Here is a 25,733-nt window from a genome sequence, read left to right as displayed (position 1 = left end):
GCCTCTCTTTTTCCAGAAGGGGCGACATTAACCAATGTTCTTGTTGAAATGTGGCCATGAGCACAGGAAAATCCCATGGCTGCTCCACACTACTTTGTAGTAGGTGCTTGCTGTTTACATATTTGCTCTGCCCTCCCATTCTTTGATTTTAAATTGATTTTCTGGAAGTATTGGTGTTTCGCCTCAAAGCTTGATAAAGCAGCAATAATGAACTACAGGCATCGGAAAGATGCTTCACCTAATTTGTGGTACCCTGAAGTCACAGCAAGCTCGTCTCTCCCTCACAACAGAGATTAAATTTAGTTAACATTAGTGGGGGATATGGTGGGGGTTTCCCTCCCTTTCCACCCACCCACCTGAAACATTGCAAACAATTGGCCCCTCTTGGCATGCACCCCCTTTTGACAGCAGTTCCATCCTGGCAGAGTCTTGCCACCACCCACCTTGCACCTCAGGCTGCCTTAGGCCTCTGTTTTATTGCAGTCCTCCCCCCACCTGGAGAGAATGTGTAACCCTGGTGGAAATTCCTTTTAAACGTACATTGATGCCTTATGATAACATCACTGATAAATGTTGAATTAAACTAAACTTTGTGACTTTCGGGGGGGGGACACACAGTGAACCAAGCTTCGGACAGGGCCAATAAAAACAAATTACTATATAAATAAAGGACCGACCCACAGGATGCTGATGCAAAAACACCATGCAACAGAATGAAAAGATCAATAATCCTCCCGAACCCTCTCTTCCACCACCCCTCCAATGTCTAGGACAATAATGTCTGTGAAAAACGGTCTGTGAAAATGGCTATGAATTGAAAGTGGATACTATATGTGCCTTTCCTTGCTCATTTATTTTATTTTATTTTTGATATCACAAAACTAATTCCAAAAAATAAATGAATAAAAGAGCAGCTTGGATCAGGACCAGCTGCCTGGGCACCAGGCCCAGCACAAACTGCTCCGTTCAGGCCCCTGGAAATCCCTGAAGAGGTGGGTGGGAGCCAAGAAAAACCACACACAGAAGTCCCTCTGGAAGACCAGAAGAGAGCATGATAGTGGGGGGCTCGCCTCCTCTTAGGGCCAGGCCCCCCCCTTGCTGTCCGATCCAGTGGAGGCAGGTGAACAGAAGGTAGAGGACAGCCATCCTTTTTCACCTGGGTGGGACAAGCAAAAATCTTCCCCCAAAAGCTCAGCCTGAGCAGAGAAGACAAGTCAGCCCCACCGGCCAGCTAAGTCCACACACAGCCTTTGAAAAGCCAGGCCTGCCTTTACATCAGCTGGCTCGCCTAGAAAGGAGGAGGCCATGTGACACCATGTGGCACATAGGCTCTGGCCTCTGGAAGTGGCCACCTTGAGAGCTGAACAGAAGCCCATGGGGTCCTTTGGACCAGCTGCTCAGCAAGAGTCGCAAACATCAAGGTGAAGGTCTTTTCCACAGAGGCCTCAAGCAGTGTGTGCTTTAGGGTAGATTCTCTTGAACAGCTTGCAATTTGGCCGACGGCAACATAGAGGAAGAACAGGAACCCCAAAGGAAACAATATGGAAGCTTTAGAGCAAGGATGGATTTGGGGCTCCAAGCTGTGGGGGAAGAGGCTGCCATATGAAACACTGCTTCTCATCGCAGAGCCTACAGAAGGTTGGAAGCAGCCCTTGTGGGAGCATAGCCCCACAAGCTATGCTCACTCTCGCCCAACCTTCCTGTCCCCTTTGGGACCATTCTGTACAAACCCAACACACACACACACCCCAAAAAACCCTTCAGTCCCAGCCAGTCTGCAAGCAGGAGACAGAGAGAGGGGGCCAGTCTAAGGATGCAAACAGGGTGGGGAGGAAGATGAACTGAGAGAGAAAGAGAGATTTGCTAATGATTTTATTAGTCCTTGCAAGCTTTCATCGTATATGAATGCCCATGGAGAAAACCCACACAAACTGGGCAGGGCCTGACACCGCAAATATAAGTTAGCTAACTTCCGGCAAGGGACAGGGTAAGTGGAGCTGTGAAGCAAAGCCCTTGGAGGGATGTCAGGCGGTGGCTGCCTTTTCCTTGTAGGTGGCCATCATCTTCTTGATCTCAGCAATCGCTTTTCCAGGGTTCAGCCCCTGAAACAATAACAGGAAATGTTGAGAAAGTGGCATCCTTCCTTCAACTGCTACCGGTAGTGCAACCCCATTGCCAAGTCCGACACAAGAAGACAACATCTGCTCATCCAAGAGGCAAAAGGAAATGTGGCAGCAGGTAGGGGAGCTCCCTTCATCCCTTTGCACAATAACTGGCAGGTGGGGAGAGAAAAGAGCCCTCAAAGTACTGCTGGAATATGATTCCCACCTGCAGAAGTCCATGACCACCAACCCTGCCGGGTGGCATGATAGGGCTGCTGGGAGGGCAGCAACACCCAGAGGGCCCCATCCTGGCCACCATCTGCCCCTGACCCACATGGACTGAGTCACCCATTTCCAGAGGCTGCCCGCCCCCAAGAAAACACAGCAGAGCCGCACAGAGTCGGTACCTGCTGGACTCACAGGGAGCTGGAAGCATCCCAATGTCCTTCTCAAAGTGTCCCAATAGCATTTCTTGCCAAGCCCCTGGGGGAAGGGGGAGAGAAACAACTGCCAGCTTCTTCCCTCCCCTCCATTCCCCTAGTGTGGACTGTGCTGGGGGAGTGCGGAGAACCCTCACCTTGGGGCAGGTCTTTGTGCAGTTCATGATGGTGTGGCAACGGTATAGGGAAAAGGGGTCCTGCAGCTGAGCTAGGCGCTCCTCTGTGTAATCATCCCGGGAGTCAATCATCCAACGATAAGCCTGGAAGACAGAAAAAGAAGGTGCTGGGTGTGAATCCTTGCACAGAAGAGGGGCTTACATGCCCAGGGGTCTCCCTAACACCCGACCCTCCTTCCCCCTCCCTCTGTTTTTCACCATGACACCTTTTGCCCCGTTCAGCTGCCTCCCTCTTCTCTTTCCAGGGTCTTCTGCACCCATTTGCTGGCCCACCAGAAACTCATCCCCTGGCTCCTGTCCATCACAGCCACTCCCTCCTTCAACCTGAGAACCGCTGAGCATCTCCCCACACCTGGTCCTCCTCTCCCCTCATACCCCACTGGTGATTGACAGGAGTCTCCCTGCCCCACTGGCAACATGGATTGAGTTCTGGGCTTCCCCACCTGGCTGTTCCCTGGCAGCCAGTGGGCACTTCTGGTCTTTTTACCTGCATGAGCACAGCGGGGCCCAGGTACTTGTCTCCGTTCCACCAGTAGCTGGGGCAGCTGGTGCTGCAGCAGGCACAGAGGATGCATTCGTATAGCCCATCCTGGCAGGAAGCAAAAGAGGAGCCACAGAGTCAAAAGACTATTTAGCAAATGAAGTGCAGCCTGAACAAAAGCAGGGGAAGGGCACTTGGTGGGTAATGCCCCAATTGCAGTTTGTCCCTAGCAAGTGGCTTTCAGGGGTGCACTGCCTTGGAACATGGAAAGCTCCATCCCAAACTGTAGTGGCAAGGAGCAGCCACTGACATGGCCACTGAAATGTCACTTAGAGGTCTTCTGAAACCACCCAAGAGGGGGTACCACAGTCACCACATCAAATGGCAAATCTGTAAAACAAGAATTGTGCAGGGTGTGTGTGTGTCATAGCTTGTGTGCAGCAACTGCAGCTCCTGTTTCACTACATGTCCCTCCAGGAAAGGGAGAGGATGAATGGCATGGAGGGCCTCTGCCTGGCTCCAGGCTCTGCCAAAATAGAATTGCCCTCCTCCCACCTGGCTCCAGGCTGAGGGACCTTTGAAGATGAGCCACCCTCGGTTTGCCCCGAAGGCTCCTGTAGGACCCTTCAAGGGGAGGAAGGCCAGTGATCTGCTGAAGGAGGCCACTTGGGGGCATGAAGCGGGAGAGGGGGGATCCACCCCTGCGCTAAGAACTGCCCCAGTCTTTTAGCCAGGCTCGATGTGCAGACCCTGCCCGATTGCCCCTGGCAACTCAGCTCAGCCTCCAAGGGACCAGGCAGGACTCCTTGAGAAAAGGTGGCCATTTTCATCTCCTAGAGCAGGAGTCAGCAAACTTTTTCAGCAGGGGGCCGGTCCACTGTCCCTTAGACCTTGTGGGGGGCCGGATTATATTTTGGTAAAAAAAAATGAATGAATTCCTATGCCCCACAAATAACCCAGAGATGCATTTTAAATAAAAGGACACATTCTACTCATGCAAAAACATGCTGATTCCTGGACCGTCAGCGGGCCGGATATAGAAGGTGATTGGGCCGCATCTGGCCCCCGGGCCTTAGTTTGGGAACCCCTGTCCTAGAGGCTACCCCAGCCTCAAAGTCCAGAGCAGGAGCTGCTGCTGCTGCCACCCAGGAAAATGAAGGATGCACGACTTCCTGGGCAGAAAGAGAGGCTGAGGTGGGATGGGGCAGGTTCGTGGCTTGAAAGGGGGATTTAGACAAATTCACCAAGGAGGACAAGACTTTTGATGGCTACAGTTGTGCAATACCTCCATGAGGTAAGAAGCCTTTGTGTGCCAATTGCTGGGGACCACAAGGGCCAGAGAGTGGTGTGTCCTGCTCGAAGATGCCCCGCAGGAGCCTGACTGGACAACGCTATGAAGAGAGGATATTGGGCAAGATGGACCTGATCCTGCTTCAGGGTTCTTCTTAGGTGCCCATAAAAACTAGTGGGAGGGGCTTGGTGCACAATGTCCTGGGTTCAGTTCCTGGAGGCACTTCTTAAGCAGACCTCTTGGGTAGCAGCAGGGACAAGAGAGGGTTTCCTCTGACAGTGGAGGAGCAGAACCCTGAAGTGGAGTAAGCCAGGCAGGCCTCTCGGTGATGGGGGTCTCAAGACAGGAAATATGGGTGACCTGGGGAGGTGAGACTGCAGCTGCCAATACTAGAGGCTGCCTCCCTGTGGGAAGAAGTTAAGACAGGCCAAAATGCCAATGAAGCAGAATGAAAAGAAAAGAGGAGTAATGACCAGCTTCTCCCGATCTTCTATGGATTGGAGGTATTGCTCTTTGCCTTGCTTGGACTCGTCCTTCTTTTTCAAATACGGCTGGATGGCTTTGTACTGGGCATAGAAGTTGCTCAAGTCCTGGAATGGGAAAAAGCATTTGTTGAGTGCAACGGACTCAAGAAGGGGCAAAGGCTGGGCCCAGTCAGACAGCCCCCTACATCTCAGAGCCCCTCACCCCCGTACAAGGGCAGGGGGCCATCTCAGAGAGAAAAAACTTGGCACCCCAATACATTCTGCTTTCTTTCCTTAGTTCTCCTGCTTCCAGAGAAATAACATTACCTTCTGCCAACTGGGCTACAAAGAAGGTGTGAACTTACTGGTACAAGATCCTTCACCACATACATGTGTGGGAGAGGGTATATTTTGGCGACCTTGCCAAGGTCAGTGTCAATCCTTGTGGTACAGGCCAAAGTGTTCCCTCCACCAATGTTCATTGCGCAGGAGCCACAGATGCCTAGGACAAGGAGAGGACAAGTCACAACAGGGCCGGCGGCTCACTGCCTCCCACCATAGGAATACAGAAAGCTGCCTCACAGCAAGTCAGGCCATGGGTTCATTATCGGCACAACGGCTCTCCAAATTTCAGGCAGGGGTCTCTCTCAGACTGACTGAGAGTTGCTGGGGACTGATCCTGGGACCTTATGCATGCAAACCTGATGCTCTGCCACTTAACTAAGGCCCTTCCCCTGGTCTTACTAAAAATCTCCACCTTCCTACATCTAAGATCCTCACATCAAAGCTGTTTTAATTTTTCAAAAGGAAGCATTGCTTCTCTTTCCACAAAGCCTCTTGAAAAAGCAGTTAATCTTGTGGCAATTTGAAGAGACAGTGCAAACTCTTTCAGCATTTGTTTGCTTCTTGTTTTACCACAGGCCAAAGTGGAGAGAGTATGTTATTAAACAGAGCTATTTATAAGCCATGTTATGTATGCCAATTACAGATCTAATTATAAACAACAGAGAACTCTTGTCCCAAAGAGCTTTGGGGTTATATCCAAAGCTTTTTTTCCTGGGAAGTCATGGGTCTGCCCCAGCATAGTTTCCTCAAACTGATGCCTTCCATATGTTTTAGAACGGAGGTTCCCAATTGGTGGTCCACGCACCCCAGGGGGGTCCACAGCAGAATTCACATACAATAATTACCATAGAGCTATCAACATTTTCAAAGGCCTATGGCTTTTGAATTGAAAACCGCTGTTTTAGACTACAGCTACCATCATCAGCCTTGGTCATACCCATGGGGCCAGAGGATGCTGAAGCTGATAGGAGTTAGTCCTACTCAGAGTAGCCCCATGAAAATTAATCCTCATTATCAGCTTCGGTCCATTAATTGCAATGGGCCTATGCTGAGTAAAACTTAGCTGGATTCACCCATTGATCTAGCAATTCTGATTCCTAACTCTGGTTAGACGGGCTTTAACCATCTCAATCTCAAAACTTGCAAAAGCTGCCATGTGTTGATTTCAGAATTTGGCCTCCTCACAAGGTTTTAGCAGGTGATGGAGAGAGGTGACTCTCTCCCATTTAGGCCAACCTAAACCAAGTTGTTCAAAAGCTCTGACAGCAGAAAGACTGTGATGTGAACAAGTAGGAGGCGGGCCTTGCCTTGACCATCGCTCACCTGAGCCCACCTGGGCTCCTCAGAAGACAGCAAACAGGGCAAAAGTTTACCTTCTCTGCAGGACCTGCGGAAGGTCAGCGTGGAGTCCATTTCATTCTTAATCTTGATCAAGGCGTCAAGAACCATCGGTCCACATCTAGAAAGAGAAACACCAAGTTATCTGCTCATCTCTAAGCCCACTGCTCTCCTTCCTTAGATGGTCCACACACACACCCCACAGATGTTCTTAAAGCAAAGGAAATGGGTTAAAGCAGAGGAAATATGTCACCGCATTACCACAACAAAGTCACAACCTGTCCAAGCCACCAAATATGATGCCAGGTCACTGCTAGCAGCAGTAATTCACATGTTTTGAAAAAGCAGGCAGCTGCTCTAAAGGGAAACCCAGGGAGGCAAGCTACATTTCTGCCTGCTAAGTTGGCCTGACTTAACTTGCGGCCCTGCTGAAGGTGCCTGCTACAAATTTCCCACGCTGTGAATGCCTCTGTCTTGGGTTACCAAACTGGAGGCACCTTCATCTTTGTGCCTCAACAACTGATACAAACACCCTTTGCTTGCTGCCATTGAGGTGAGAAGCCCCAAGCAAAGGTGTGTAACAGCTTTTAAAACCTCAGAAAGTATTCACCCCCCTTTTACAGAAAGACCACCCCAAAACATCACAGATACATCACAAGTCTGTCAACTGAGATGCCTGACAATACCTGATAATTGCCCTTCCTGACCTAACCTGAAATGGTGGCTACCTTGACTCCAGAATCCATTGTAAAGGACCTTTTTCTTTCATACAGAGATATTTGCCATTTTGACAAGTCCATTTCCTCAGGAAGAATTTCCTGCTAAGTGACTGGAGAGGGTCTTTGGGGTTGACTACAGGCTAACCATGGACTTGTTCTGTGTTTCTGTTTCATTCTCATGATTTAGATGCAATTTTGTTGTTGTTTAGTCGTGTCCGACTCTTCATGACCCCATGGACCATAGCATGCCCGGCACTCCTGTCTTCCACTGCCTCCCGCAATTTTATTTGAAGGCAAAAGGAGATATTTGGGATTATGCATTTATGTAATGCTATAAATTGTAGAACATGATGCACAGCAGCACCCAAGGGTGGACAACATCCCTTGGCGGAGGGCAGAGGGGTCTTGTCCAGCCCCTTCACTACTCACTTGTTCAGATCAACTTCATATGTCTGCATGCGAGGTTTCTCCCCGGGGTTGTCTGGGTTCCACCGATATATTGCAAACTTCTTAATGCGGGTGGCTGTCTGTGTGTCAGGTGCAGCGGCGGCGGCAGCTGCGTGTGCTCTGCGGCAAACCTGTACACCAAGGAAGAAGGAAAGGAGACCCGAGCCCTGAGCAAGAGGCATGCACAGCAGGGCAGACAGTTCCATCTCTGAGACAAGTGTGCGTTTGGGGCCGACCAAGTTTTACTACCATCGGCATTATGTCTCTTTTGCACTGCGGGTGGGGTGGGGGTGGGGACTTGGACTGAGGGTACCTTGCCTGAAGCAATACAGACACAGTTGGTAGGGGCCCCTTGCCCTCCTCCATTGCCTGGCAGGCTATGGCTGCTGCTCCCTCCTTCCTGCCGCTGCGGCTTCCCGTAGCATTTGATGGTGGGTGCTTCCCCCCCATTCGAGAGTGGAGATATAGGAGCCAACTCCTAGGGGCCAAAGTCCCTTCGCTCCCTCCCCCCAAGTCGATGAACATTGCCATTCAATGCCCCCTCCGAATTTTATTCACTTTGGCAGCCCTGGGCAGAGATGCCCAGGCATCAGCCTCTGCCCGCTCCAGCCCCTCGCCGCTGCAAACAGAGTCCCCATCCGCCCCTCCGGCTACAGCGGTCAGGAATGAAGATGGGGAGCGGGGCGGCCGGGATGAAAAAGCCTCCTGGGCAAAAGCCTCCTGGGTATGACCCAGCCGCCCAGGCAGCCACGTTCCTCGGAGCCAGGACGGCGGAGGACCGGACCATAGCTGCCAAGTTATCCCTTTTTTAAAGGGATTTTCCCTTATGCTGAATAGGCTTCCTCGCGAGAAAAGGGAAAACTTGGCAGCTATGGACCGGACTGGCCGGTACCTTCCTTCTCTTCCTCACTGAGGACTAGCCGCCTCCCGAGGCCAACCGCTGCGGAGCCCCTCCCCTCCCCGCCCCGCCGGGCCACTCCCGTCTCGCTCGCCTGCAGCAACCGCAGCGCCCCCGCCGGGCCTCGCCGAAAGGACAAGGACGCGCCCGCCGCCCGCTCAGCCGTCAACGCCGCCGCCACCGCCACGGTCACAGAGGCCGCTGCCATCTTGCGCCCTCTGAGCGGACACCCTGACAGCTGCTTCCGGAAGGGGAGGGACCGTAAGGCCCGCTTCCGTTCTGCGGACATATTGAGAGAGGCGACAGGGAAGGCGCCTTGTTGGGAGTGGCCGTGGGTACATAAGTACGTAGGTGCGCGCGAGTGGAGGCGGTCCCGCGGCATTTGGAGCGCCTGACGCGAGAGTGGGGTTTTAGACGTCGGCCGTAGTGGGACTAGTGTGGCCGCCATGTTGAGGGTGGCGGGAGGAGGAGATCGTAGACACAAGAAAGCTTAAGAGCTGAATTTCCCCTGACTGCGGCCATGGAGGAGACCTCCCCTTGCTCCCGGGTTAAGGGGCTCGTGCATGCGCGCTCCCTGCCCCTGCTCAAAGGTTGGCGTGGCCGGCTTGGGTGTGTGTCGAGGGGGTCCCAGGGAGGGTCGCGGAGCGTGTCCTGACGGTCGCCTGGTGGGTGCGCCACGGGCTCTACGTTCACGTGTAAATGGGTGGACGCGCGTTGAGCACCCGAGAAGGCTGCAATTCTCCCAACTCGCCTTCCTGAGTCTTTCCAGCAACGGGTAGCCTCCCGACTGTGGAGGCAGAGCAGAGCCATCGCGGCTTGTAACTGTTGACTGCCCTCTTCCCCAGAAATTTGTCTAATTCTCTTACAAACATGAGTTTGACCAAACTGCGGAAGGCTGTGGAAGACAGGAGTGCCTGGCGTGCTATGGTCCATGGGGTCACGAAGAGTCGGACACGACTAAACGATTAAACAACAACAACAACAACTTACAGAATGGCAAAGTGGTCTTCTGATCCAACCCCCTGCAATTAGAGTTGCGACCTGTGTTCTGGGAAAATATAGGACAGGATAGCGGTGTTGGGGTGGTGTTCTTTTTCCACCTGGTTCTGAAAAGACTTCAGAGCAATCCATTGCAGTCTATTGCAGCCTAACCGGGTGGCCCCTCTGACATTTGTCACACGCACATAATTTTGTAAATCTCTGCTTTGCTATCCAGAGCTGGAATACACGACCTTTTTCACACATATGCAGTCCTGTGCAACAATGCATGCAGGAGGCGGGGGCATATTCTGATGAGGGGATGAGCTTTGTTCCACATGTTAAATTTCTGAAGGAGAGGGGGAAAGGGTGGTTGGAAGGGCAAGGCTTGTGAGGAGCTGCTTCTCCCCTGCCCTCCTCCTCTCTCAAATATAATGCAGATCATGTTCAGAGCTGAGGCTTCTGGGCTACGCTGACACAGAACGGCTTGTTGCTAGAGCCTCGGAAGGTACAGGGCCTGGTGCTCCCAGGTGGATCATGGCCACCTTAACCCACATCAAAACTGCAGGGGACTGGAAAGGACAACCTCAAAGCCTTGCCCTATGTGACGTATGTAAAAACATAGAAGAGGAGAAAGATAATACTGAAGGACAATATGCTGAACCAATGGATTTATTTCCTGAAAAGAACACTGTTCTACTGGTGGGAGGGGTGGAACAGGGAGGGAAAGTAGGAGAAAACACTGTTTCACTGGTGAGAGAAGTGAAACAGGAGAGGGTTAAAGCAAAAAAGCACCCCAAAAAAGAGGTTGGGAAAATCAGCGCCCCGGTGAGAGAGGGGAGGACACAAACAGTTGGGGGGCAGAAAGAGGATGAAAAGGTGCAAAGATACAAAGTGATGGGATTACAGAAGGGGGGGGCAAGAGTTCGGCAAAAGTTGGTATGGGACAGACTAGGGGTGGGTTGAGAGGTTCTGGATTATTTGGTATTGTCTGAAATAATATGGTCTGATCTCGGAATGTATTAAGGATTGTATGAGGAACCTGGCTGATTCATCTGGAGACTTCGATTCCAGGGAAGGGGGGGTGGGAACTTTGTTGTGTGGGTGGAAGTAAATGGGTAATAAATTAGGATGTGAATCTTATATATTTTTGGGTAAGGGAAAGAGACTAGGGATTAGATAATAATAATTTTGGAGAGAGGATGTTAAGAGAAAAGAGGTTAAAGTACAAGGAGAATGGATAATAGCAATGAAAAAGATGAAAAAGTTGAAATTTAGAAATAAGAATGTGAAGTTAGAATGGGAAAATGCGAGAACTATTTTTAACAATAAGAACTCAAGAGGGGGAAATGAGGAAGTCTGAATCTGTTTTTGTTTTTTTTGTTTTTTGTTTTTTTGCCGTTTTTTTTCTATGTATTTTTCTTTTTTGTGCCTTTTTCTTTTTTCTTGTATTTCTTGTTAAAATCTAATAAAAAGTATATTAAAAAAAAAGAGAGAGAGAAAAAAAAAGCCTTGCCCTGGTTTGCTCCACCTTGGGACGAGATGAGAAGAGGGAATGAGGAGAAAAAAGGAAAGGAAAGAGGTCAGAGGCAGGGGGAGCAGCAGCAGCTGCAGCAGCAGGGCGGAAATAGGGAAAATACAGGACAAATCACTTTACATTGAAATAAGGGACAATCCTGTATTCTACAGGGTGGGTGGCAACCTTACCTACAATGCAGGAATCACAGCTCAATAATGACTACACAAAAGACTTATATATTGATGTGGTTTCTTGGGAGAAGCTATTGGGGGGGGGGGGAGAGAGATGAAATTTGCTGGCTGTTGTGCTTTAAATGAAAACTATTTGAAAATGATGGAATCATAGAATCTTAGAGTTTGAAAGTACCAAAAAGGCCATCTAGCCCAACCCCCAGTAATGAAGGAATCTCAGCAAAAGCATCCATGGCAGATGGCCATTCAACCTTTGTTTAAAAGCCTCCAAGGAATGAGAATCCATCACCTCTTGTGGGAGTCTGTCCCAGTGCTGAGCAGCTCTTACTGTCAAAAAGTTTTTTCAAATGTTTAGTTGGAATCTCCTTTCTTGCAACTTGAAGCCATTGGTTCGAGTCCTACCCTCCAGAGCAGGAGAAAACAAGCATGCTCTCTCCTCCAAGTGACAGCCCTTAAGATATTTGAAGATTACTATCATATCTCCTTTCGGTCTCCTCTTTTCCAGGCTAAACATACCCGGCTCCTTCAAGCGCTCCTCATAAGGCTTAGTTTCCAGACACTTGATCATCCTAGCTGCCCTCCTCTGCACACATTCCAGCTTGTCAACATCCTTCTTAAATTGGGGTCAGAAGGGTCGTTCTTTCAGATGTGGTGGGCATGTAAAAGGCTAAAGGCTTTGGGGAAATGATTTATAATGAAATGAAGAAGCTGTTCAAGTGGGCTATTCCCAAAAGACCTGAAGCTTTTCTTATAGGGATAACAAGGACAGACATTCTGAAGAAGATGACCAAACAATTTATACATGTGACAACAGCAGCTAGAATATTGTATGCACAGAAATGGAAAGAAGAGAAGGTTCCAGTGAAGGAATAATGGGTTTTAAAAGGACTGCGTGGAAATGGCAAAGTTGACAACAAAATTAAAAGACCAAAATGATGAACTTTTTATAGAAGAGTGGAGGCAGGCATCCCCAAACTTCGGCCCTCCAGATGTTTTGGACTTCAATTCCCATCTTCCCCGGCCACTGGTCCTGTTAGCTAGGGATCATGGGAGTTGCAGGCCAAAACATCTGGAGGGCTGCAGTTTGGGGATGCCTGAGTGGAGGCCTTTGTTTAGACAATTCGGATTATTCCTACCTAAGTGTAGAACCTCGTATTTGTGCCTATTGAGATTCATTTTAGTTAGCTTTGGTCCCGTTCTCCAATCTGTTAAGGTCCTATCGAATCCCGATTCTGTCTTCTGAGGTTTTCGCTGCCCCACCCTGTTTGGCGTCATCTGCAAACTGGGTGAGCATCCCTCCAGTTCTTTCGGCCAAGCAAAGATGCTGAACAGCACCAGGCCTAGGACAGAACCCTGCGGCACCCCACTTGGCACTCCCCCCCCCAGGATCAGTGATCTTTGGGTTCTGTCAATCAGCTCCAAATCCACCCTGTTATTGTTTAGTCGTTTAGTCGTGTCCGACTCTTCGTGACCCCATGGACCATAGCACGCCAGGCACTCCTGTCTTGCACTGCCTCCCGCAGTTTGGTCAAACTCATGTTCGTAGCTTCCAACTGTCCAACCATCTCATCCTCTGTCGTCCCCTTCTCCTAGTGCCCTCCATCTTTCCCAACATCAGGGTCTTTTCCAGGGAGTCTTCTCTTCTCATGAGGTGGCCAAAGTATTGGAGCCTCAGCTTCAGGATCTGTCCTTCCAGTGAGCACTCAGGGCTGATTTCCTTCAGAATGGATAGGTCTGATCTTCTTGCAGTCCATGGGACTCTCAAGAGTCTCCTCCAGCACCATAATTCAAAAGCATCAATTCTTCGGCAATCAGCCTTCTTTATGGTCCAGCTCTCACTTCCACCCTACATTGACATTGTCTGCCCTACCTTTTACCAACTTCTCAAGAAGGCTTTGTGGAAAGCCATAATGAAATCAAGATGTTTTACATTCACAGCTTTCCCCTGATCCACCAAAGCTTGCAACTCTTATCAAAAACAGAAGTAAGGTTGTTCTGGCATAACTTGTTCTTTAGAAGCCCATGCTTGCTCTAGTGACCACAGTATACTTTTCTAAGCCTTCACGGACCAATTGTTTAATTATCTGTTGTAAAGACCTGTGCTGGTATCAAAGTCAGCCTGTCTGATTTGTAGTTCCCTGGGTCCTCTCCCCCCACCCCCCACCCCCTTCTGAAGATTGGGACATTTGCATGCATCCAGTCTGCAGAGACCTCACCTGTTGTTCTTCCCTGTTTCTCCTCTCTGGTTTTAATTAAGTGGGATGGGGTTGAAATATGTGGAAACCCGCTGCCTTTAAAGCAAGGGTAGCATTAGGACCCAGGGGAGAGGCTGCATTGCAAGACAGATTTCTTTCCCCCTCTCTTGAAAGTGGGCAAAAGAGATCCAGGCTCTGGGAGGATAGCAGGGGGACTGAGAAGAGAAGAGACCTTTCAGACCAGTAAGTCACTCCTCTGTGTCTCTGTGCATGCACAGAGGTTTTGTGCCATTTTTGGCTGTTCCTCTGCAGAGCTCTAGAATTTCGCCAGTAGGCAAGAGTCGTGGGCAAAATGTAAAGGGACCATTTCGCCTTCAGTCAGGATCATGACCCCCCCAAAAAACTAAAGCAAATGGCAGTGAAGGAGAAAGGGGGCGGGTGGGAATCATTCGTGTTTTTCAGAAAGGCAGGTTTATTTTTCTTGTTTTAACTGCAGCTTTTAATCCAGAGCGAAGGCGGCTTTGAGGGGGTCCTTGGTTAACGCTTGTCTAAATACTACCAAATTGCATGTTGGCATCGTTTTAAGGAACTTTCCAATGGAATGGGGAACTTTTGAAGGATGAAGAAAAGGTAGTGAGCTTAAGGACAATATGTGTGTTCTATTCATTGTAAATGCAACAGCTCAGTGAGCGAGTTGGCGGGGCAGATGTTGAGCCCCCGCCCCCCACTTTCCATTTGCTGATGTCTGGAATTTTGGCTGAGGCCAGAGAGGAGTGGGATTCCATTCCTTGGAAAGTCACTATGAAAGCCTTTGTAAGTAAGGTTTTTTTGGGGGGGGGCAAGACATTGTGGACCGATTTTGTAGGTCAAAAATCCCCTGTGATATCTGGTTGGTGGAGGGGGGGTTCCCTTTTGTTCTCTGCTCCCTCTCCTGGCCTTTGGAGGAGGGGGCTTTTCCTAGAAGGTGGGGTTTCAGGAGGCTCCTGAGGCATTCTTTCCTTTGCAGGAGCTGACTGATTGTTCCCAGATGTGCCTTGCAAAAAAACACATCTGGTTTCCCTAGAAGTGTTACCCTCCCACATCTTGGGCATTGAGGAGGGCCTTTTCTCTCTCCCCACCCCACCCCCATTTCAGCATCTTCTGCCAAAAGCATCAGTGCAGTGGGGGCCTTCCAGGAGGGAGGGAGGGAGAGTGGGAGCAGGGTCGGGGAAGGGAATAGCCTTTCCTGGCTAGAGAGGGATGGTGGGGGAGGTTCTTTGATGTGGAGGAGGGAGGGCTCAACCGCCACATCTTGCTGGAATGCCCCTGGTGAACTTGCATCACATCTCTGCCCATGCACAAAGGGTTCCCCCCCACCATGTAATTGGATCCAACCCGACCTACAAGCCAAATTTAATATATCTATTTAAACCAATTGCTGAGAGGAAGGCCCTATAGTTCCTGTGTGCTTAATTATCTTCTCGGGGTTTGGTGGATGTTAGGGTTGGGGGACACATTGTGCTCCAGAAGAAGAAGAAGAAGAAGAGTAGTTTGGATTTGATATCCCGCTTTATCATTACCCGAAGGAGTCTCAAAGCGGCTAACAATCTCCTTTCCCTTCCTCCCCCACAACAAACACTCTGTGAGGTGAGTGGGGCTGAGAGACTTCACAGAAGTGTGACTAGCCCAAGGTCACCCAGCAGCTGCATGTGGAGGAGCAGGGAAGCAAACCCCGTTCCCCAGATTACGAGTCTACCGCTCTTAACCACTACACCACACTGGCTCCTGGGGTAGTTTGTCCACCTTTGGCCCCCTACCCCGAGCTCTCACATGTGGCTTCCAGAAACCGACAGCGGCCACACGCTGGGAACAGCACCAACCACCCAGCTAAACCAGGTGAGGGTAGCCGATGGGTCTCAAACCCTCGGGTGAGTTAGGGTCTTCCCCTGCGTGCAAAGACAGGCTCTGGGGGGATTGAGCAGACGAGACCAATGGTCAAGAAAGTGGCTTCTGCCTGTGCTGTAGAAAGAAGCAAGGGGCAGATGGTGCTCATCAACCTGAGAAGGTAGCTCACCAAGAAGAAAACGCTTTTACAGTTCGCCTAATTCCTACGACAAGGGGAGCAATAATGTTTTAATCTGGCAGCAAGCAGGCTGCGCTGGGGGTGTCCAGCCAACTCTTTCTCCCTCTCTCCTGAACTGTGCAAACAGGCATGGCGAGAGAGGGGGCAGGGAAGATTGCTGCTGTTGGAGATGGATTCAGAATCCCAGCATGGAAGTGTTTTAAATGACTTCTGCAGAGGCCGGGGGGGGGGGGGAGAGCATTCCAGGAAACTTTCCTCAACTACAAGGCGAGTTCCAGGCCAGGCCTCTTTGTTCAGAGCGACCTGGGCATCTTTTCCAGTATCTGGCGAGGAGCTTTGCGCCTGTTTCTTTTCCCCTTCCCCTTCCCGCTCCTGCAGTGTTGGGCAACGATGCATGGAGAAATCAAAGCAATTAAAAATTAAAAGGGCACCGCAGGATGCATTGCTGGAAGGTGGTCAGGTTGGGCTTCTTTCATCAGAACATTTCCTGACAGCACCTCCCCTCTTAATTGGTGTTTTTGGTCTTTTGTGACCTCCAGGCTTGACGCCTTGCACCGCCTTCTACAGACATAAAAAGCGTTACATGGAGTCCATAGTTAGGCTCCCTACCCACAGCCTACAAAATTATGGTGGGAACAACACTGACAAAACAAGGATGGAGATCCTGTTCTTTTGGTCTCCTGACGGACAAGTATTCAGATGCTGAGGGTCTTTGAGACAGAACTATAGATTTCAGCCTCCTATGGGAGTATAGCATCTAGATCAAGGGAAGTAATAGTACCACTGTATTCCGCTCTGGTCAGACCTCACCTGGAATGCTGTGTCCAGTTCTGGGCACCACAGTTCAAGAAGGATACTGACAAGCTGGAACGTGTCCAGAGGAGGGCAACCAAAATGGTCAAAGGCATGGAAACGATGCCTTATGAGGAACGGCTTAGGGAGCTGGGCATGTTTAGCCTGGAGAAGAGAAGGTTAAGGGGTGATATGATAGCCATGTTCAAATATATAAAAGGATGTCATATAGAGGAGGGAGAAAGGTTGTTTTCTGCTGCTCCAGAGAAGCGGTCATGGAGCAATGGATTCAAACTACAAGAAAGAAGATTCCACCTAAATATTAGGAAGAACTTCCTGACAGTAAGAGCTGTTCAGCAGTGGAATTTGCTACCAAGGAGTGTGGTGGAGTCTCCTTCTTTGGAGGTCTTTAAGCAGAGGCTTGACAGGCATATGTCAAGAATGCTTTGAAGGTGTTTCCTGCTCGGCAGGGGGTTGGACTGCATGGCCCTTGTGGTCTCTTCCAACTCTATGATTCTATGGGGTACATTTCCTTAGGCTTCTCTCGCAAGGGCTGCATGCAAAACCATACCCTCCAAGTGTCCTGGTTTTCCAGGGACAGTCCCAGAATTACGAAAGGCCTCCTGGTTTCTGATTTGATCCCGGAATGTCCCCATTTCCCTTGCCGGTGCTGAGCTTTGGAAGGAGGATGAGCCGGCACTTGTCCCTAGACAGCTTGTGACTGGGGGAGAGCATCCCGTTGCCAGCCTCCTTCCTTGGGCAGCTCATAGTGGCTGCTGGAGAGTTGGTAAGGAGGAGGAGAGGTTGCAGCCGGCTCTGAGGGGCAGGCAGAGGGCAGTGCCGCCCTGGGCAGGAAGAAAGTGGGGAGCGAAGCAGAGTGCAAGGAGTCCTGATTTCTTGTTTTTTTTAAAAAAAATGTTTTGTGTGTCTGCGTCTAATCTTGCCCCTTTCTAAACATTTATTTATTGGTGCGTGTCTTTCCTTTTGTAAATCTACCAAGGAATAAAATGAAACCGGGACTTGCCCATCTTCTGATAGGAAACGCTCCGCAGGGAAGGGAAAACATTGAAGGGGTGAGATTCGAGGAAGGTCAGTTGTGGGGGAGTGAGAAATGTCAGTGTGGTGTAGTGGTTAAGAGCGGTAGACTCGTAATCTGGGGGACCGGGTTCGCATCCCCGCTCCTCCACATGCAGCTGCTGGGTGACCTTGGGCTAGTCACGCTTCTCTGAAGTCTCTCAGCCCCACTCACCTCACAGAGTGTTTGTTGTGGGGGAGGAGGGGAAAGGAGAATGTTAGCCGCTTTGAGACTCCTTCGGGTAGTGATAAAGCGGGATATCAAATCCAATCCAAACTCTTCTTCCCTATTTTCATCTGAGGAATGTTGGTCTGCAAGACCTGAGTTATCTTTCTGCGCAAGTATAGTTTATCTGAATGAATTCGCCATGTCCCTCAGGGTGACAGCCGTGAGCAATCATCCTTTGACGAAGACTTTGCAGAGGGTTCTTAGCAGTTAAAAACGAAAAGGAGGGGCGGGTGGCAACCAGGGGCAGCCATCCTGTGGGTTTTATGCAGCTCTTGGCTTCGTTCTGAAAGCTTTGTGCAAGCAGTCAGCTTAGACTTCTGGAATGAGCCATCTAACCCTCAGAGGAGGAGGAGGAGAACCCACCTTTGGCTTCTTCCAGAGTTAACATGTGTCTTCCCCCTGACTCCCCACAACACGCTAAGGAATGCTGCAGCCCTCAGGCGGAAAACCGCTTGCCTGCCCCAGCTTTTGGCGAGAGCTCTTGGTTTTGTGTTGCTTGTTAAATGTACAATGTTCAGTCAACAGAACATTTGGCAGGTGCCCCCTTTCCAGTTTTCCTCTCCCCGCCACGGTACCACAAACCACGTCTGGCTATTATGCTGCTGATGGAAATTGCAATGGAAATCCCCAATGGAAACCAACAACAACACAACTAGGCAGCTGAGCCCACACATTTGACTTACTTTGTGCCCAAATCCCTCCCAAAGGTTTCCTGGGTCTCCAGCGTCATTTGGGGACAGCTTTATTGGTTCTGCAGAAGGGCACAAGATCAACAGGGCATTTGCAAAGTCCGCAGAACTGCTTGAGAGCTTGTTTTGAGGGAGGGGCATGGGGGGGGGTCTTCTGCTTTCCAATCCCAGCAGATGCTGGAGGCAGGAGGTGGGACGAGGTGTATGCATTGCAGACACTGCTAGGCGCACAGAGGCCATGCCTGGCAGGATCCAGGGGGTTTCTTGGGAGTGGAAAGGAATCTCCATCTCTCTTTCAGATAGGAGGCAACCCAAATCTCCTCGTGTGTTTTTCTGCACAGTTGCCACGTGAGAAAGAAGATTCCACCTAAACGTTAGGAAGAACTTCCTGACAGTAAGAGCTGTTCGGCAGTGGAATTTGCTACCAAGGAGTGTGGTGGAGTCTCCTTCTTTGGAGGTCTTTAAGCGGAGGCTTGACAGGCATATGTCAAGAATGCTTTGATGGTGTTTCCTGCTTGGCAGGGGGTTGGACTGGATGGCCCTTGTGGTCTCTTCCAACTCTATGATTCTAGGATTGCTTGGCATGCCGATAAAATAAATGCAAAAGGGGAGCTGTCTGAAACATATTGCAGCACAGAATGGCATTAAAAGCATAAATATGGGCACACTTTCCATAAGGATAGATGTGGTAAGGAGGAGCAGTCAACTCAAATGTCAAATGAAACGGCTGCACTTTAGTCCAAGCTGTGCTACTCAGCCTTTTCCTTTTCCTGACCCTACAGGTGCTTCTTCCCCAGCCCAGCACGACTGCCCCAGACTGAGAATGAGGAGGACACTGAATCTCTTCCTCCTGTGCCTGCCAGGTGAGTGGACCCACCCCCACCCCGGCAACAGCACATTTCAAAACAGTTGAGCGAAGTAATGGAAGCAATCTGATCCAGGGCTCTGCCTCTAGAACCTCTCTTAACCTGCTGCCCTGGAAAATACAAGGTGTGACTGTGAAATCGTACAGCGAGAAATATTCAAACATACATGCCTTACAGGCCTTCAAAGTAGGCCCCCTCTGATAACAATGCACCATTGACAACGTTCGTAGAACTGTTGCAAACTTCTGGAGACGTCCTCTTTTAATACCGTTTTCAGTTCCCTTGCCGCAGCAGCTCGGACTTGTGAAATGTTGGGAGATCTGTGGCCTTTCAGTGCAGATTTCACTTCTGGAAAAAGAAAGAAATCCGGTGGGGCTAGATCGGGAGAATACGGAGGGTGGGACAACTCGGTAACGATTTCACATGGAATACGCAATTACAGTGGTACCTCTACTTACGAATTTGATGCGTTCCGAACACACATTTGTAAGTCGAAAAAATGTGTAAGTCGAATCCCATAGGAATGCATTGAGAGAGAAAATTCGTAAGTCGAAGCAGCCCTATCTAAAAATTCGTAAGTAGAAAAAATCCTATCTAAACTGCATCCAAGATGGGGGACGGAGCTCCATTCGTAAGTAGAAAAATTCGTAAGTAGAGTTATTCGTAAGTAGAGGTAGCACTGTATTCCGCCATCATTCGGACGGACGAGCGCCGATCCCACGTCAATAACTCACGAACTCTGTTGACATTTGCCGCCGTTCTGCTCGTCAACGGTCTGCCAGACTGAGGGTCATCTTCGATGGTTTGATTTCTGTGACAATTCACCGAACTTTTCGGTCACACCTTGTATTAAAAAAATGATCATCAAGAGCTTGGTGTAGTGTGTGTGTGTGTGTGTCCATCCGTCCAGCAAGACAAGCATTTCGGGGAATGAATGTGGCTCAGGGGTGGAGAATCTTCGCATACAGAAGGTGGGCTGCACTGGTGTGCCTTTTCCATTTGGCCCTTTGGGGAGCCAAGCTTGGCTCTTGCTGCAGAGCGCTCAGGGCAGGCAGTTGCTTTCTTCTGGATTCTCGCAATATGCAACTGCTGCCCCTATGGTCTGGTGGTGATGGGGAGACCCAGCTGAGCCCCGGTCTCTTTCTAACCAGCAGCACTCCTGGCTCAAGGGCAGTACGACATCGAGGACCCGGCCTACCATGACACACCTTACGTGCCTTACGAAATAGGTGAGTGCATTGCAGGCTGGCAGAAGCTCCCCTCTCCCTGTCTCCTGCCGTTCAAATCAAGGTCACTAGAACGTGACACTCAGCTGTGCAATCATAGCTGCCAAGTCTCCCGTTTTCCCTGGGAAATCCCCGTTTTTCCAGCTGATCCTAGCTGAAAAAACGGATTTTTTGTTTTCCCCCGGGTTATTCTGGCGCGGCGGCCATTTTGGAACTGGGCGGAGCATGCTCAGAAGCGACTTTTGATGCTGCTCTGCCCAGTTCCAAAATGGCTGCAGTGCGACTTCCGGTCTGCTATTTCCGGCCCGGTCCCTTATTTCTCTGACAGCAACATGGCAGGTATGCTGTGCATACCTTTGAACTCTCTCCCTCTGGGGAGCAGCCAAAGGTTGCAACCCCCAGGATCACCCAGCCACGATGTGGGGAAATGCTATCTCCCCTGCCCCCTGCCCCCCGCTCCTCATCCTCCTCTCAAAGACAGCCTCAGTGGAATTAAACTCTGCATCTTTTCCTTCCTTCTTTTTTTTAGACAGTCAAGATTATTATGATTATGCTGGTAATGGTAAGTCAACTTTTCCCTCTGCTCTGGGGGAGTTTGGGGGAAGGGAATAACTTATTTCCACCCCGATCCCCCCCCCCAAAAGTGCGTTCTGAGCCTTAGACTTTGGGGTGGAAATGGGAGAGCCAGGCTGGCTGAAGCTGAACCTCCCTGCTCTCCCTCCTCACTTTCCACAGCAGACATTGCTCCGCAGACCCCGGAGGAGCAGTATCAGTACCAGTCCCAACAGCAGAACCAGCAGGAAGTCATCCCTGCGCCAACCCAAGGTAAGCCCACCTTAGGGAGGTAGGGAGGTGTTGTGCAAGGGGCATTGCACCACAACCTCCAGAAGGAGAAGCTCCAGAAGGAGTCAGGGCCAGATGAAGACCTTCAGAGGCCCTAAGCACTTAAGAGGTCTTGGTGCCCCCATATATATCCAATTCAAAATATAAACCATAAAATAAAATGTTTATTTTTGCATACTCCCACTTTATTTACATTTGATTTTTTTTATCCTACTTTGATCAGATCCTCAAAACCAGGCACCCCCCAAACTCAGCCCTCCAGCTGTTTTGGGACTACAATTCCCATCATCCCTGACCACTGCTCCTCTTAGCTAGGGATGATGGGAGTTGTAGTCCCAAAACAGCTGGAGGGCCGAGTTTGGGGGTGCCTGCTCAAAACCAATCTTACATAACACATCTGCTTCTACAATTAGTAGAGAACAGGCATCCATCCCGCCTTGTTGCATAGTTCTTCTGAAGTTGAATATATACTTCAGCTGAGAAAACGAAGGCTCAGCTGAGCAATGGGTGACCATTGATGTTAAAAATCCGGTCATGGAAAATTTCTGTGGTCCCGGTCCCCGCCCCCACTTTCCCTTGATGCCGTAAGCACGGGCTTATTTTGCCTAATGGTTATTCCAGCCGGGGGGGGGGGCACTTGGCCCCTGTTGCTAGAAGCTGTGCAAAAAATGTCAGGCTCCTCCTCTTCTGGAAGGTCCAAACTGACCTGCTTCGGTTATAGATTTTAACTATTGAGAAATCCCTGGCTGGCTGTGCTGTGGCTTTCAGATTCCGATGTAAATAAGGGAAAGGCCAGAAGCCCATCCCTGTTTGCACCCGTGCTTGCAATGAAGACTATCAGGAGCCCTGAAGTTGGATCTGTAACCCTAATTCTCTTTTCCCCTACCTACCCTGTTCTAGGTGTTCCCGAGACAGAGCCCACTGAACCAGGCCCCCTCGGTAAGTAAGCATGCTGCGAAATTTGGGGTTGCTTGTTGGAATTTAAATCGGCTTCCCAGCTGAGACATTCATGTTCCCATTCTTATTCGTAACCCCAATACTGTGCTTTCTTAACAGGGAGGGGGTTATGATCATACCCTCCCAATTTTCCAGGGACAGTCCTGGAATTGCAAAAGGCATCCCAGCTTCTGACGTGATCCCAGAATGTCCCTATTTTCCCAGCCTGTACTGCAGCTGCTGCCGAGCACAGGGAGGAAGATGAGCCTCGTGTTTTTGTTCTTATAAACCAGCCTGGAAATTCTTTTGAATGAAAGGCAGTATAGGAATGATTCTAAATAGAAACGCTTGTGACCATTGCTCAAGTCGCTTGCCTCTTAGTGCTAGCAAATGAAGGCAGCCGATTGCAGCGCTGAGCTCAGCGTTGACCCCAGTGCCGTGACTTGATGCTTATAGAATCATAGAGTTGGAAGGGACCACAAGGGGCTCAGCACCGGCAGGGGAAATGGGGACATTCCAGGATCAAATCAGAAAACAGGAGGCCTTTCGTAATTCTGGGACTGTCCCTGGAAAACCAGGACACTTGGAGGGTATGGTTTTGCATGCAGCCCTTGCGAGAGAAGCCTAAGGAAATGTACCCCATAGAATCATAGAGTTGGAAGAGACCACAAGGGCCATCCAGTCCAACCCCCTGCCAAGTAGGAAAGACCATCAAAGCATTCTTGACATATGCCTGTCAAGCCTCTGCTTAAAGACCTCCAAAGAAGGAGACTCCACCACACTTCTTGGCAGAAATTCCACTGTCGAACAGCTCTTACTGTCAGGAAGTTCTTCCTAATGTTTAGGTGGAATCTTCTTTCTTGTAGTTTGAATCCATTGCTCCGTGTCCGCTTCTCTGGAGCAGCAGAAAACAATCTTTCTCCCTCCTCCATATGACATCCTTTCATATATTTGAACATGGCTATCATATCACCCCTTAACCTTCTCTTCTCCAGGCTAAACATACCCAGCTCCCTAAGCCGTTCCTCATAAGGCATCGTTTCCAGGCCTTTGACCATTTTGGTTGCCCTCTTCTGGACACGTTCCAGCTTGTCAGTATATGCATTGGCCTGTAGACTCTGGCATCAAGCTCAGGGGTCACTGCACTTGTCATAACTCTCCCCATCCCCTTCTTCTCCATTCCCAGACTGCCAGGAGGAGCAGTACCCTTGCACCAGACTCTACTCGGTCCACAAGCCTTGCAAACAGTGCCTGAACGAAATCTGCTTTTACAGGTGAGCAGCTGCTGGAGGGAGGTCACTATCTGGCTTGGGGGAGAGTCTTTCACCCGAGGACCCACAGAGGATGGATGGGGACAGATCTAAAGAGAGTGTTAACTTGTGCTTCCACCAGGCGTGGAAAATGCCTCTGTTGCTCTTTCAAGGCTCGCAGGAGTGGATGGGCCCCCAAAAAACATCTGGATGGGCCACAGTTGGTTGCCTTCTCTGCAGAGATTTGAGCAGAACTGGGCGATATCTGGTTTCCAACATCGTGATATATCACCAGCTAGGGACATGGGTGGCGCTGTGGTCTAAACCACTGAGCCTCTTGGGCTTGCCGATCGAAAGGTTGGCAGTTCAAATCCCCGCGACTTGAGTGAGCTCTCGTTGCTCTGTCCCAGCTCCTGCCAACCTAGCAGTTCAAAAGCAGGCCAGCGCAAGTAGATAAATAGGTACCACTGCGGCGGAAAGGTAAATGGCATTTATGTGCGTTCTGGCTTCCATCAGTGTCCCGTTGCGCCAGAGGCAGTTGAGTCATGCTGGCCACATGACCCAGAAAGCTGTCTGTGGACAAACACCGGCTTCCTCAGCCTGAAAGTGAGATGAAAGCCCCATAGTCGCCTTTGACTGGACTTAACCATCCAGGGGTCCTTTACCTGTTATCACCAGCTAAGCATCGCGATATGCCAATATATATCACGATGTCTGAAATAAGGATGGAGCTACGCAGAGGCATTGGCTGGCTTCGCAGTTTTTCCCACATTGTGATTCTTTCATAGCACACACAAACACACCAGGTCAAAAATTATAAAACCTGTATTAGAGGGTGATTTCTAGGGCATCTGGGCCTCAGTGTGCTCTGTTCTGTGCTACGAGATACTGAGCCCCACTCCAAATGCCTGCCAAGGCAGAGCATTGAGAAACTCTGTGCCAATGCTTAGCAGGCCGGTGCTTTTTAATTTTTGAATACCATAAATCAACTTTGCCACTTAACAGCCAGCGCTGTCCTCTTTTAATGGGCTTCGTGCACAAGTCAAGTTGCACAGGAGGACCTTGAACCCTGGAGGGTGGCAAAGGGTGGAATTGCTCACTAATATTTTGGGCAGAGCGAAACGGTGGAAAAGGTTCTAGTGCAGAAACGACCATGGAGGGGAGGGAGGGGAGGCCCAACTGCAGGGCTGCGACGTTCTCTTCACCCCTCGCACCATCTTTCCCTAGTCTCCGCCGCGTTTACGTGATCAATAAGGAGATCTGCGTCCGCACAATCTGTGCCCATGAAGAGCTGCTCAGAGGTAAGTGGGCCTGGATGTGCCACCTCCCCCCCCCCCCCGTGCGCTGCCTCGGAAAGCCCAGCAGATGAAGCAGCCCTGGGGGCAGACGTGGGCTGCGAGGGGCGTGGGTGGGGAGCAGCTTTCCAAAGAGGGCACCTAGCCCCGATAGGATGGATCTCTGCCTGCTTATTAGGTCCCTGAGCGAAACCTCTAGGCCCAAGAGAGCCTCCTTGAGGGGCTTGAGGAGACCTCTGTTTGCTCCCCCTTCCCCTGCAGCCGACCTTTGCAGGGACAAGTTCTCCAAGTGTGGTGTCATGGCGAACAGCGGCCTCTGCCAGAGCGTGGCCACCTCCTGTGTCAGAAGCTGTGGAGGCTGCTGAGCTGGCGCTGGACGAGAGGGGAGGCCTTTCTGCACCATGGACGCCGCCGCAGGAGCCGACCCCCGGAAGAGGGAGAGCAACTCAGCCGCAAGACTGCCTGTTTTGTCTGGCGTTTTCCTCCTCCTGCTTGGCCTCACAGGAAGTCATTGGTGCTATTTGAGGCGGTGGCCGGGGGGGGGAGCAAGGGCAGAGTCCCACCTTGTGCACATTCATAGTCTAGTGTGTTTAATTTTCATTACTTTTTTTTTATTAAAAAAACAACGGTGCTAGAGGGAAAGCAGCTTAACCTGTGATTCACGGGTACTGCAGGGCCGGTGGGATATTAAAAACCACCAGGAGGACCAAGGGGATATTGTGACCCCCATTTCCATTAACCCCCCCCCCATGAAGCGCAACCAAAGGTCAGGGTGCAGCTGTTTTTACTTTCCCCATAGCTGTAAGCCCACTTTTTGTATGATTCCCCCTCCCTACTTTTCTACAAAACGTTTAAATAAATAAAACAAACCCCAAAGTATTACAATT

General features: G+C 50.2%; 2 protein-coding genes across 5 annotated transcripts; one reads left to right on the top strand and one right to left on the bottom strand.

The window, feature by feature from the left end:
• Window positions 1-1,857: 1,857 nt before the first annotated feature.
• SDHB (succinate dehydrogenase complex iron sulfur subunit B) lies at window positions 1,858-8,942 on the bottom strand. The gene is made up of 8 exons (XM_035120604.2): window positions 8,796-8,942; window positions 7,786-7,934; window positions 6,673-6,758; window positions 5,320-5,456; window positions 4,964-5,080; window positions 3,206-3,307; window positions 2,680-2,802; window positions 1,858-2,102 (listed from the first exon to the last, which is right to left on the bottom strand). The coding sequence occupies exons 1-8, from the start codon at window positions 8,907-8,909 to the stop codon at window positions 2,025-2,027; spliced, it is 906 nt and encodes a 301-aa protein (XP_034976495.1). The 5' UTR covers window positions 8,910-8,942; the 3' UTR covers window positions 1,858-2,024.
• A 192-nt stretch (window positions 8,943-9,134) lies between these two features.
• On the top strand, window positions 9,135-25,724 carry MFAP2 (microfibril associated protein 2). 4 transcript variants are annotated; one of them, XM_035117939.2, is made up of 9 exons: window positions 9,135-9,291; window positions 19,213-19,293; window positions 20,448-20,525; window positions 21,052-21,084; window positions 21,258-21,347; window positions 22,266-22,304; window positions 23,488-23,575; window positions 24,779-24,852; window positions 25,108-25,724. In XM_035117939.2, the coding sequence occupies exons 1-9, from the start codon at window positions 9,222-9,224 to the stop codon at window positions 25,209-25,211; spliced, it is 657 nt and encodes a 218-aa protein (XP_034973830.2). In that variant the 5' UTR covers window positions 9,135-9,221; the 3' UTR covers window positions 25,212-25,724. The 4 variants fall into 4 exon arrangements, with proteins under 4 accessions (XP_034973830.2, XP_034973831.2, XP_060132305.1 ...); XM_035117940.2 differs by having other exon boundaries at window positions 20,451-20,525; window positions 25,108-25,719; XM_060276322.1 differs by lacking the exon at window positions 9,135-9,291 and adding an exon at window positions 12,871-13,827 and having other exon boundaries at window positions 25,108-25,716.
• Window positions 25,725-25,733: the final 9 nt, after the last annotated feature.

Source organism: Zootoca vivipara, chromosome 6 (genome assembly GCF_963506605.1).
Source record: "Zootoca vivipara chromosome 6, rZooViv1.1, whole genome shotgun sequence".
In the NCBI taxonomy this organism is placed as follows: Eukaryota; Metazoa; Chordata; class Lepidosauria; order Squamata; family Lacertidae; genus Zootoca; species Zootoca vivipara.
The sequence above is the reverse complement of the archived record's forward strand: the minus strand, read 5'-3'. Positions and strand labels throughout refer to the sequence as shown.